Raw genomic sequence first — 13479 nt, 5'->3', positions numbered from 1 at the left:
TTAATTGTTCATTCCGTAACTGGAGCATAAAGGGTAAAGTCCTTCTGAAAAAGAATAGAAGTAGGACCAGGGCATTAAACTTCACAGCTCCTGACCCTACTTCCTTTCTGTCCTCTTCAGTGACAGCCCCCACAGTGAACCAGGCACCATCGACGAGGTGGACAATGGCACAGAGCCACACACCAGTGATGACGGTGAGTCTGAGGGGCCCAGTCTCCCCCCTGAGCAGCTGATGAATGTCATTTTCTCTTGTCCTGTATGCTTTTGGAAATCAGTTAAGAGCCAGGGTGGGATTCCTGTTCATGGTCTCTCTAGAACAATACTTTAAATGAATGCCCAGCCTTTTACAACATTTCCATTATGATTTTGGGTTACTATAGTTACCGTTCTTTGAGCCCAGACGTTGTATTTACACATTTCAGGTAAGTTAAGTTCAACCATATTGATTGAGCTAAGTGATTCAGGAAGAGTCTCATGTTGGACTCATTTTCTTTTATGGCTAATAAAGTGTGTAACCATCGCTTACTTTTTGGGTGAGTATTGTTTTTAAAATAAAGCAGTCTCTTGAAATGCACTTCTGTACTCTTGCTAATTCCCTCAGCAGCCTTTCTGCACTGCAGCACTGCAGCAGTGTGTGTCTGGACCGTTGTAATTGAAATCATGTGCAATAACAGGCATTAGCTGTTGGTCCTGCTCGGTTGATATATAGAGCATTTAATGTATTAAATTAGCTGCTTAGCGTTAAACAGTGCACAGGTCGTAGTTGAGAACATATCCTGTTCTGTCCGTATGCAAAGTTGATATTGATCCTCGGTACCTATCACCAGCTCTGGTCTGTGTTGCTAAATGCCGATAAGGTGAGGTGTGTGTGTTGTGTGCTCTCAGCTGGCAGAAATATGGATTTTCCATTTTTGTGTGATGACTCGTGAGTCATACCAAGCCCCAGCTACACATATGGTGGTGCCCGTCAGCAAGGAACGACCTTATTTGCTGTGCATTTCTGAGCGATCTTTCAAACATATCTTGGATTTGCTTTGACATTTTAGGACAGCTCAGAAACAGATTCCGGTTGAAGCCGCGTTCGTATCCCCCTCTCACACTCTTGCACTCAGGCGTGCAGTGTGCGCTTTCATGCATGCCTACTTTACCCCTCCTGCTTTTCCGTCACACTCACTCACACTTGCCGTGGTTCAGATTGCACGGTGGCTTGCACGCTGTAATTGTGGTTCTCTCTCCCTGCCTGTCTCTATAAATTTCTATTTTGAAATTTTTCATTTAAAGGTGCCTTATTGGCATGACGTGTTGCCAGAGCAAAAGATGCAAGTAGCAACGACAGACAACAAGCAAATATACAGTTAAACTATGCTAAATTATGGATTGGAGGAAATTGCTGAGGTGGACTATTCACTTTAATATAGACTAGCAATACAATAAATGTAGTATTAACACTATAGTGTATCATAATTCCAATTATTATAACAGTTGCTAAGGTTTTAAATCACTCTTTCTTTCTTCCTTTCCCTCTCTTACCCCCTATTCTCAGCCCTTCCTTTCTCTTTGTTCACCGTTAGCCAACACGACCCGCGAGACTCTCCTTTGTTATGTATTTTCCTGTTCCTCCTCTGAGCTTTGACAGATTAGTTTCAGTAACCGCACACCGGAAACGAAACATTTTCCTGGTAACGCTGCCGATAAAATACAACCACTATCAGCTGGATCGTCAAAACGAAAATAACTAGGGTAATCCTGCTCCATTCTGAGGGATGGGCTCACACTTTTAAATTTAATAAAAAAAAGGAAATGAAAATAATTTCATAAATTGAGACAGTTTATTAAACGAGGCTCTGAGGGTTGGTCCTGTTTGGTTGGATGTGTGTATCAAATGACTTTAAGGCTTGAGGGAAGCACTGCTGTGTGGTTCGAAGCAAAGGTGTGCTGATTAGAGAGAGCTTATGAGTTGGCGTTGTTTGGTTTTGCCGTGGCAAACTGGAGAAACCGCAGCCGCAATGCTGCTGGCACCCAGCCTGCCATTTTCTGCAATACAGTAGAACATGACGGATCATCACGTAGCTGAGGGCATAAAAATATAAGTATGGCTTTGCATTAAAGTAATAAAAAAGTCCTATGGCAGATTTCCGTGTGTGTGATGAGAATGGGTGATGTGTTGTTTCTCACTGACAGTAATTTCACCCCTGACTGGAGGCCTTAATGGAAACTATTGGGCTTTCTGGTTGACTTGGAGGGTCCCCACTGTTAGACGATTCATTTTGTACATGTGCTTAACCCCCCGACCCGCCCGATTTGCGGAAAACACAGACGTGGACCTGTCCCTGGCAGGACTGCCACCTCTCTGTCTCTCATCAGAGGGGAGATTGTTCTCCCATCAAATTCTGCAGATTGGAATGACAGCCTGCCAAATACTTTGTGGACTGCGATGTCCTCTGCATTTTAGGGGTCACTTTTGAAGCACGTTTTTTCTCTTGACTGCAGTGCATGTTACACTGCTAGAAAGTCAGACCATCCTCACCCCCCCCCACCCCACTTCTCTGTGGGAGAAAATTGTCAGCCTGGCCTGTAGAGCCAGGCCTCCTTTGTGTGTGCTCCCCCTGAGACTGGGGCCTGGGGCCCTGTAGGGCAGGAGGATCACAGCTTCTCTGAAGCGCAGGCTGCCATTTTGATGTCCTTGTGAAAAGGGATTTGTATGCGTGTGCATTGGCTTGCGTGCTGCTCTTCTGTGGGTGTTCTGCGGCCGGAGTGACCCCTCCTGAGTGTGAAACATGAGCACGCTCCCCCTGGTCGGGCGGGGCGGGGCAGGTTTGTGAGGATAAGGCGGGTCTTTATCTCCCCCGGGGAGCTGGGCACACTCAACCCTTATTAATAATTTGCTTGTCAGGCAGACCCCAAGGGGGGCGGAGCCTGGTTCCCATATATAAGAGGGCACATCAGCGTGCGGTAACAGGGGAAATGTGTTAATGGATTCATCTGAGAACAGGACCGTGTTAATCAACTCTTCTACTGACATCTGTGTCATCACTGCTTCTCTTTCTTCCCCTCCTTCTCTCTTTCAACCCCCATCCACCCCTCCCCAACCCACCGCACCGCACCACACCCACCTCTCTTTGGCTATGGGGCGCTGAGCTCTGATTTTAGATCTACAAAAATACATTGAGAGCTGAAACCCCTTTTTGTCTCTAATCTCTGAGTAACAGTCTTTGATCTCAGAATAACAGGACACACACCAGAACCACACTGCAGATCCAGCGGCCTCATGGTCATTACTGTAAAATGGAGAAAAAACAGGCCCAAATTGGTTTTATTGATTACAGCACGTGATTATATTTAGAACCTGGGGCGGGGAGGTTTGTGGTGAGGCTGCTCAGTCTCTGATGTGTGGATAATGACCCGGCGGTCTGCTGGATGAAAGGGGAGGGCTTCTGTCTTCTGATGCCTGTCCTCTGTCCTTCGCTTCGCCCGCAGAGGTGGAGCAGATCGAGGCCATCGCCAAGTTCGACTACATGGGCCGTACCCCGAGGGAGCTGTCCTTCAAGAAGGGGGCGTCGCTCCTGCTGTACCACCGCGCGTCCGAGGACTGGTGGGAGGGGCGGCACAACGGCGTGGACGGCCTGATCCCCCACCAGTACATCGTGGTGCAGGACATGTGAGTCTCCCCGGAGCTCCGCCCTGAAACCTGCCTGTCACTCGTCAATCACTCGTACATCTGCTCTGACTCTGTAACGCTAACTCACTCACTGTGTCTTCTGTCTCAGCTCATATGGAGCACAATGCAGCTGACATCTTGAAAGAGAAATGTGAATGAGAAAAAAAATTAATGGGGGAAAAAGTCCTGACAGAGTAATCCGTGAGAGAGGAATACTTCCTGGAGGACAAAGAGTCTGAGAACTGTATCCATTTAAAAAAATGTATAGTTAATTTTGTTCAGTTCTGACATGATTTTATGGCATGACTGTATTTTGTGAGGTTTTGCCAAAGCAAATAATAACAAATAATTGTTCAAACAAAGAGATTGTCAAACTAATTACAGAGCGACAATGATTGTCCATTAACATGAATAGTAGCAGTATACTCCAACACATCAGTGTTTTATCTTGGCTAGGTACATGTGTTGTCCTGTTGGCAGTAGATTTTGCTTTTTCAGTATCAGGTTATGGCAAGCTGATACTGTTTGTACAGCCTTGGTGACATCCATTCCTCCCCTTGTAAAGCCTCTCTCTCTCTCTCTCTCTCTCTCTCTGTTCCCTCAGGGATGATGCATTTTCAGACAGTCTTAGTCAAAAGGCAGACAGCGAGGCAAGCAGCGGGCCGCTCCTTGACGACAAAGCCTCGTCCAAGAACGACATCCATTCTCCCTGTGAGCCTGACTACAGCTTTGGAGGTGTCATGGGAAGGTGAGTCTTCCAGTCTGTGCCATCTACAGTAGTATGTACAGTATCTCGCTCCACTTCCAGATTGGAGGGACATTGAACCAGAAGCACTGCTGTAAGAGAAGTTCAGTATTATTAGAACTGAGCGGATAGCCGCCTTGGGGGAAGTCAAGCATTTTATCGTTAGTCATTCTGTGAACCTTCCGGCTTATGATCTTAATGTGCAACACCTGCTTAAGGCAAAACAATGCTGAAGATCCACTTTTTCAACATATCATCAAATGCAAGCTTCCTAGAGGCTGGAATTAGCCTTCAAATAATGCAGCTGTGTTTACGCAGACCATCACCTCAAGAATGTGTGTATTTTTACAGGCTTTTGTCTAGCAACTCGAGCACACTGGTCATTGTCCTCTTATTTTCCTGTTGTGTTGGGGACAGACCTAAAACACTGCCATGTGATGTGATTTACTAGGTCTTCTGGTTTGAAAACATACAGTTACCTTCTAATACCTTCATACTGCCTGTCTGGTTGGACTCAATTTTTCTCCAGGGTGAGGTTACGGTCAGACGGGGCTGCCATACCACGTCGTCGGAGCGGTGCTGACACCCACAGCCCCCCCAGGGGGACCGATACCCCCCCACGGGCCGCGGCCTGCCCCAGCAGCCCCCACAAGATGCCGGGGAGCAGGGGCCGCATGGAGAGCCCGGAGAAGCGCCGGCTGGGCACGTTTGGCAGCGTGGGAAGCATCAACTACCCCGAGAGGAAGGTCTACCCAGAGGGCCACCCACTCAGGCCAACCCCTGGAGCCACCCGCCACAGCAGCCTGGGGGACCACAAGTCCCTGGAGGCTGAGGCCCTGGCAGAGGTGACCCTGCTTCCCTGCTCATAGTACCCCGAAAACCAATCACATGCACCACTGCATGTTAATAGATGTGCACCTAACCCTAAACTCCGACACAATGCTAATGTTTATTCAATGTTCTCTGAGAATAAGACAATTATGGCTCTGCATCATCCCAGTGGTTTTCAACATGGCACCAAACACGTATGCCACAAGCATCTTAAATCTGAAAATAATGATTGCTAAATAGTCTTTCTAGAATCCAACACATTACACATTATTTTTACACATTATTTGGCACATCCCAGAAACCAACATAATGCCAATGTTTCAGAATGCCATGTTTTCGCAATGTTTCCCCAACTCTATAAGAGCTAAACTACAGACAGCGTTATTAATAACTCCTGCATACTGAGGTTCATGTGATGTTCCTCAGTTGCACTAAACTACTGGGGTTCATTTCTGTCACACAATATTTAGTCCTGCTACACAGTGTTACTGTATTATGAATACCTGAAATACCTGCACGCCGGTTCTGCCAGTCACACAGTTCATTTCCCTCAGTACAAACGCTGCGCAGTCACTTTCAGCCCAGCTGAAAACCGTCTCACCAGATCTGGATTTACGCTGTAATTAACTGCATGTCACGGGGAACGAAATAACCTCAAATAATGGCCCCACCTGCCTCACTCTCATGTTCATGCGCAGAATAAATTTGTTGCGCTCCCGGACACGTTTTGCGATGATGGCGTTATTTACGGCCGCGGCGTGAGCGTGGGCGCCGTATTTCAGCGACGGCCCGCCGTGTGTCTGGGAAGAGGAGAGGATAAAAGCCCTATCTCTGCCTCCTAATTGCTTTGTTCACCCGGTGTCAGTGCGTGATTAATGGACGTTCTGGCGTGGGGGAGTGCGGCGGGGCTCGTTAGGAGACGCCGGTCGGCCACTCATCTTTCCCCCCCCCACCCCCCGGGCTCCGCTTCGGGCCGAGCCGTCCGTCGGGGTGGGGGGGGGTGCGCTCCAGGGGACGGGCCGAGCGCAGACAGACAGGACCGAACGCGCCGTGTTATTGTTTTTGAAATGAGGACGCACGCACGAACGCCAGAGATAATCTGTGGCCCCCTGATGACTCCTATGCGAGCAGGAAATTGATTTAAGAACAGACTGTGGATATGAACATGGACAGGAAGCGGTGTCTCGGTTTGACTGTATGCAAGGAGTGATGTATGGATGTTCATTTTAACAGGGGAAGCTAATGTGCCCTTAGACAGCATATTCAGAAATAAATAAATCTCATACAGTATCTCCACTTTGCTGTTGGCTTTGTAATCGGTCTTGTATTTGCACATTATGTGCATTTAGAGGGCTGGCTGTTTACTGAAGCAAATCAGGTTGATTGCCACGCTCAGTATGGTTTTCCCATTTCTTGTGCCTGAAGCTGTTTGCTTAAGGAAGTCAACTTCCTTAAAAACCTCAAGGCTCACCACACAGTGGAGCTTAGGTATAGTTTAAGGGGGTTCTGAGGGAGCATCATTCATCTGCAGTATACCATACTTTCTGAGTAACAAAGCTTGGATTCCAATTCCTCCACAGTAAAATAGTTTCCCACTTGCCACCAACCAATGAAATCAGACCAGTATCACTGTCATAAACAAATATATATATATTTGAAATGAGTAATGTAGTGTGTTTCAAGTTTCAAAAATTGAGTGAAAGTCTTATGAGAGAGTAGTGTAGAGCAGAGAGCAGTTTGCCTGCTGACTGAATCCGTGGCTTGTGTTCCCTGTGTGGTGTGCAGGACATTGAGAAGACGATGACCACAGCCTTGCATGAGCTGCGGGAGCTGGAGAGGCAGAACACGGTGAAGCAGGCGCCGGACGTGGTGCTGGACACCCTGGAGCCCATAAAGAACCCGGTGAGCTCGGAGCCGGCCAGCCCGCTCCACACCATCATGATCCGCGACCCGGACGCCGCCATGCGGCGCAGCAGCAGCTCCACGTCCGAGATGATGACCACCTTCAAGCCGGCGCTGCCGGCCCGCCTGGCGGGCTCCCAGCTCCGCCCCCCGCCCACCAGGCCCGCCCGGCCGGCGCCCGTCCAGCACCGGTCCAGCAGCTCCAGCTCCTCGGGCGTGGGCAGCCCCGCCGTCACGCCCACGGAGAAGGTTTTCCCCAGCAACTCCTCTTCCTCCGACAAGTCCGGCACCATGTAGCCCCCGCGGCGGCTCGCTCGCGCGCGTGCGCTTCACAGGGCTTCCTGGAGGGAGGCTCTGCCCACACGTCGCAATGCAAGCCTCTTTTATTTCAGCACATCTCAGTTTTTGTTTTCTATTAGACTTTTCTTTTTTTGAAATTCAACATGTTCCTACGACACGAGTTGCATTGCCACGGTTACCAGTCAGGGTGCAGACATTCCGTCTCCGGGAGAAGTGCATGCTGGGGCACGGATGAATCGTGAAGCGCTGCACTCTGCCGTGCGGTAGCAAAGAGAAAAGCATGGCAACGAGGGAGAAAATTCACTCCAATGAAAAGTCATTAAAAAATTTAACCACTTTTTCTTTGTTTCAGTTTTTTTTCTTTTTACCTCAGAAAAGAAGTCATTTGTGGAACCCAGGTTGTTTTGCCAGTCTCTCCTTTAGAGACGAGCAGACTGCAGACAAAGCAATACTAAATGAGTTTGGCATTAATTTCTGTCCTGCACTGGTCGTCCAAACTTTCGACTGGAGTCCTGCACTCAAGGCCCCGGTCGGGTTTGGTGAGAGAGCGACTGGGGTGCTCTGCCTCTCCAGGACTGGGCTGCACACACAGCCACCAAACTGTCTCTGGGCTGGAGGACCCATGCATTCCAACAGCCCTAGAGTTGTACATAGATACTGGAAATGGTATTCCCTTTTGTTTGTAGTATAAGGGATGTTCATCAAAAATAACAACATAGTAAAAGTTGTATAAGTATATGAGATGCAGAAATTGGAAACCAATATACCAGCTAATAGTAAAACCCTGTGGTAAAATATGTAGTTTAACTTGTATATTATCTTTGGCTAGATAATTTTTGTAAGTGGTAACCTTGTACAGACTGGGATGGAACAGGCAAGGCAATCGGAATGGCAAAAATTCCATGTGCATACACAACAATCACACCCGGAACACTTAACACACAGAATATAAGTACAAAGGGTCTGTGTTCAGTATTTTTTGGCATGTAATATAAATCAGAATACTGTCAGTCGGGTGACACTATTTATATTATGTTACAGAAGCCATTTCAGATAGAGTTCTGGTTTCATAGGTGGAAATTAATTGAAATTTTGCGCTGATGTATGTTTTTGAAGTCAGAAGTCAGTGCGTGGAATAACTTACCAAGACTTGTCGAAGTGGAAGCAAAGACCTTTGAGATGTTCAGGACTGTTTGATAGATGCTTCTGACTAGATGGGCTGAATGGCTTCTTCTCACTGAACATTGTTACATTCTTGCATTCTTGACATTTTGATGACCACATGCTCCTGTAACATATACACAACAGTGTGAGACAGACAAGCCAGTTCTGTTCCCTTAAGCAGTGGCACCAGTATTTCATGAGCTCCCATTTAAGCAATATCAGTGATCTGTTTCAGTCTATCAGTATACAGTAGGTCCCGATGTTGCTGGTATTTAGTTCATATTAATATTTCATAAAATGGGTGATGTAATAAAGGCACTCGTAAAGCATGCTTAATACCTTCATGTGGTTGTTTCTTATAGAGTGGTTATAAGCAAAGTTAGTCCATTTGGCTGAACTGTTCTAAAGCCACCAGTATGTGGCTTGTTCTGTAACCAAGCCTGTCCGCACAGGCCAATTTTCTGTGACGCATGCAGAGCTAGGACCCATTCCAGTAAGAAATACGGCTGCCCTGCAACGTGCCTGTCTGACCCAGATTCACCATGTAGATGTGCTCCTCTCCAGGAAATCTGTCAGAGCACATCCATCCATTTAACAGGATCTGACATCACACAATTTGCCGTCTTTGACCATCCTCTTGCCTGTTCTGAACTGGTTTAAATATTGCTTGTATTGATGCAAAATATGCTGGAAAGTACTGTTAAGTTTTTATGATTATTATTTTAAAATGTGATGATAACACAGAATCAGACAGGTTCTTTTTCATTTTTTAGCATCTGAACAGTTAAAATGTCTTTGCAGGATAATAGCACAGCTGTCTGCTTTCCCTTCCTCTGTGTCGCTAAACTGAAATGATTTTTCATTCATGTCTAAATATCATCTTTGCTCAGTTGAGAATGCTCCTCCTAATTTTACCCACCTCTTCTCTTTTAAAAAAATTTTTTTTTTTGGCAAATCGTGGTGCGGAAACGTTTGTGAAAGGTATCGAATCATACAGCAGTAGTCTGGTTTGACCCTCAAACCCCGTTATGCTAACTCTTAAGGACTGGCACTTGTTTGAAAGACCATGAGCTTGTTTCTCCCTGACAGCATTATGGGTGTGTGGCACAGAGATCAATGTGCTTAGCATAGCTTTTGTCATCATTTTAATTCAACAGTTTGGTGATAACTGTTTGTGGTGCCTTTCCTCTTAAGATGCACAAGTACTGTACCAGATGCCTTTGCTTTTGAGAGGAGGGCCAATTGAGTATTTTTTTTTTTTTTTTAAACCAATAGATACCATCTATTTACGCATTGTACATGTAAATTAAAACCAATTTATGAGGGGGATGTGTGAGAGAGGAGAATTTGAGCAAATAATACTCCAGCATGGATCTCATTATGTGATTAAGCATTTGAAACAGATAGACAGAGCGGTATATGTTAATTTTTTAACTCAAGTTAACACCAGAAGTTATTATTTGGCTTCCTCAGGCCCTTTCTGCCTCTGATTGCCTTTTTTCCCATGGATTGTCAGAGAAAACTTCAGCAGTCTTGCCATTCTCATGTTTACTGTGCTGACCCCTGTTGGTGAGAAAGGGTCTTACAGGACAGAATGCCACTGCACTGGAGAAACTGTGTTTATGCTCCCTCTGGTGACTGATAAAAGTATTTATTCTTTCACTGACACTCATAAAAAATGTTAGGTGATGATGATGGTGACTCACCACCATCATTATCCTCATCATTACCAGATACTATTATTATTATTATATTGACCAGTGCTGTTCTGTTTATTTCCCTTTAGTTATCTTCATAGATACATTATTTCAGATTTAATAAAATTCCCCTTTGCATCTGGATAGCCATCTGAGTGTCCTCTCCACTTGCTCTTTCACATTACAAAACTGTTAAATATGTGTAAAAGCACAGAGAACAAATGTTTCTGGTCAACAGTCTAATAGACCCAATGAATATAAACTGTACTGTGTCAACTTAATTCAGAATTTTGATAATTTATTGCCTTTTAGTTTTTGTTTAAGAAATGTATTTTAAAGTGCCTTTTGTGCACGTAATCTGTTTCAAATGGACTTGTATAATTACTCTTTTTAATCTATGCGTTGCGGGTAATTTTTTATATTAAATATTTCCCCTTGTTGTTAATGTGCAAATGTAGTCCATTCAAGCATCTCGTTTCACCTTGAGGACATATGATGCAAGAGCCACTGATGTTCATAGCACAGTATAAACTCAATCCCAATACTAATTCTTTAAATAATAGCCAGAAGCAAACATGCAAAAATAAGGCTTACATGCTCCAAAAAGAAGACAAAGATTACTGTGTATTACTGTATATTTAAATACATATAATTTTGCATATGCTTCTCGGAGAACATACCCAGGAATGCCCCAAAGGTTTGCTCTAATAAATTGGCATGAGAAATAAAAACGCACAAATACAAAATGCATTCAGTTGTGTCCCTTTTTTGGAGAATAGAAGCCTTACTACATGTGTTCACTGGCTACAGCTTATCCATGTTGGTGTGAACACTTTTTTTGCAGAGATTATTAAAGTGGTAGATTGAAAGGAGATGAATAACACTTTAAAGGCAGCACTTCCCAACAGTGAGCAACACTGTTACTAGAAGGTTGTAATGTGTCTATTCATTTTTTCCAGCCACTTAAACATCTTATTTGAGATATTTTTACCATCCTGTTGATTGAACCAATTAAACTTTCCCTCCCAGGGGCGAGTTTAGTAGCCGTTCACTGAGCAATGGTGCTAATGGGAATTGTAGTTTGTAGGTTTTTATTTTTATTTTTTTTGGAAGTGCTTTTACACTGGACCTTCCATCAGCACCTCTGTGAAGTATTGAATAGGCCCGCAGTTATGGGTAATGACATAAAAACTGCTGGAAAATCACCTTGATGACTGTTGTCCTGTACTGGAGTCGAGTAGCACTGATTTAACATTAAACATACATGCTTACTGAATTGGAATTTTACTGAACATTTAAAGAATGTTTCAATTATGACCAAATATACTATATATTACAAGATATGTCAGTTGTCAGCACAATATATGAAATTGCATGTGTGAAGCGACATTTGATATATTTTGCAATATATCAATTCAGAGTATATTGAAATTAATTCTTTAGCCTGATTTGGATGTAATACAGACGCGTACATATATTCCACATATTGTATCACATTCCCATAAGATTTATCCCTTGACTAACTGGGAGAGGGTGGGGGGTGTAAGTAATGAAATTAATATTTCTGACAGAGAAACTACTCTGCCTCCAGAATGCAGACCGCTACATGCTGTTGTGTAATCTAAGGACAGGAAAACAGCCTGTTCATTCCAGGCATTTTGAGTCCATCATTAACTGCACATTTATTTTCGTCTTTACTCCGCCTGTGAGGTCAGCTTCGTGCTGTGAAAGAGATGTGGTTGCCTTTGCTGATGCTCTCCTTTCCTCCATTCAGATACCTTTTTAGTATGTTATGTACCATGATTTGTCGTAGAAATGCTCTGCTCACACGGTACAAGGCACTAGTGCACTGTTCTTCTCTCAACTGTTAAAGTACCATAGGGGAGGAGTTTTTTTATTATTTTAATTTATGGAATGTATACTAAAATGGGACTTGTATTTATAGGAGAACATTAAAAAAATAAAAATAAAAAGAAATACTTATCAGCTGTTACAAGCTTCTCACAGAACTCTTCATTGGAGAAACCAAACTGGCTGACCCATCTGTGACGTTGGATGTGAACTGTAGTCTTCTATCTTCTCTGATTCTGTCTGGTAATGCTGTTTGTTCATGAGTGTCTGATTGGTTCAATCCTCTGTGATGTAATGTACACCATGCCACTGGTTGGATGTTGAAAATCCTAATGTCCAAATAAAAGCGACTTAATTTTTATCCTCTGAATGTGATATGTGTTGAGCATTCTGCCACAAAATGGTTGCCAAGCATCAGGGAGGTGGGTGGCACATAATGTATTGGTTTATATATCACCCCTTCACATGCTTTTTCACAAGGAGGCTATCCACAATGTGTACATATGTTTAGGGACGAGACATTACAAAAAATTTGGTTTCCAGTTTTAATTCTGGGATTTAATTCTAATGTAAGGAACTAACAGCAAGGTTTACTGCAGTGGTAAACATTTACAACTCTTTGATGCATTCTGCCAATTCAGCTATTCTGGGATAGCTCCAAGAGGAAAGCACCAGAGTGCAAAGCACAGAGAAGCCCGAGAACGAGAGAATTCCAGTCAAAAGGTAACGGAACATCTCTTCTGATTTGCCTTATTTTGAGTCCTCATGAGGAGTAGTAAACTACATCATGCAGCCACGTGTCAAATCAAAGAAAAGGATAACCACAGAAAAGTGCCTAACTGGAGTGTTTGTGATTCTGCACTAAGGATTTTTTACACAAAATCTCACTTGTGTGTGATGGAAGTGTGAGTACTGCCTCTAAAGTGTGCCCTTTCCCATATTTCTGCATGATTATTTGATTTTAGTTTTTTGTTTTTTCACTTTTTTTGAAGAACCAGAAAAAATCTAAGCTTATAGGTAAACATGAGGATAGCCATATTCAAAAAGTTTTGTTTTTTGAAAAATGATATAGTAATCCATTTTAATTGGAAAAATAGCGTATTTCCAGAGTATTAAAGCACACTGTAAATGATATACAAAGCAATTCCTGATTTGCAATATCATGTTAAAATATAATGTAAATTTAGATCGAGCCACAGATACGGTGAGTAGTAAAATACAACAGTTCCATTCCCAGCCACAAGATGGACTCCATGAGATAAGTAAAATACACTAGAGCAGAGGTGTCCAGTCTTATCCAAAAACAGCCAGTGTGGGTGCAGGTTTTTGTT

General features: G+C 43.9%; 1 protein-coding gene across 1 annotated transcript in view; it reads left to right on the top strand.

Moving 5' to 3' along the window:
* The window catches only part of LOC135237193 (SLIT-ROBO Rho GTPase-activating protein 3-like), a 74657-nt gene extending 62148 nt beyond the window's left edge, over positions 1 to 12509 (top strand). Inside the window, 6 exon segments of the mRNA XM_064304036.1 lie at positions 121 to 194; positions 3478 to 3658; positions 4263 to 4406; positions 4933 to 5248; positions 7020 to 7318; positions 7320 to 12509. Coding sequence (XP_064160106.1) covers positions 121 to 194; positions 3478 to 3658; positions 4263 to 4406; positions 4933 to 5248; positions 7020 to 7318; positions 7320 to 7671 — 1366 coding nt within the window. The 3' untranslated portion in view covers positions 7672 to 12509.
* Positions 12510 to 13479: the final 970 nt, after the last annotated feature.

This window comes from Anguilla rostrata, chromosome 13, assembly GCF_018555375.3.
Source record: "Anguilla rostrata isolate EN2019 chromosome 13, ASM1855537v3, whole genome shotgun sequence".
NCBI lineage: Eukaryota > Metazoa > Chordata > Actinopteri > Anguilliformes > Anguillidae > Anguilla > Anguilla rostrata.
Note: the sequence above shows the minus strand (reverse complement) of the source record. Positions and strands in the feature narration are given on the sequence as shown.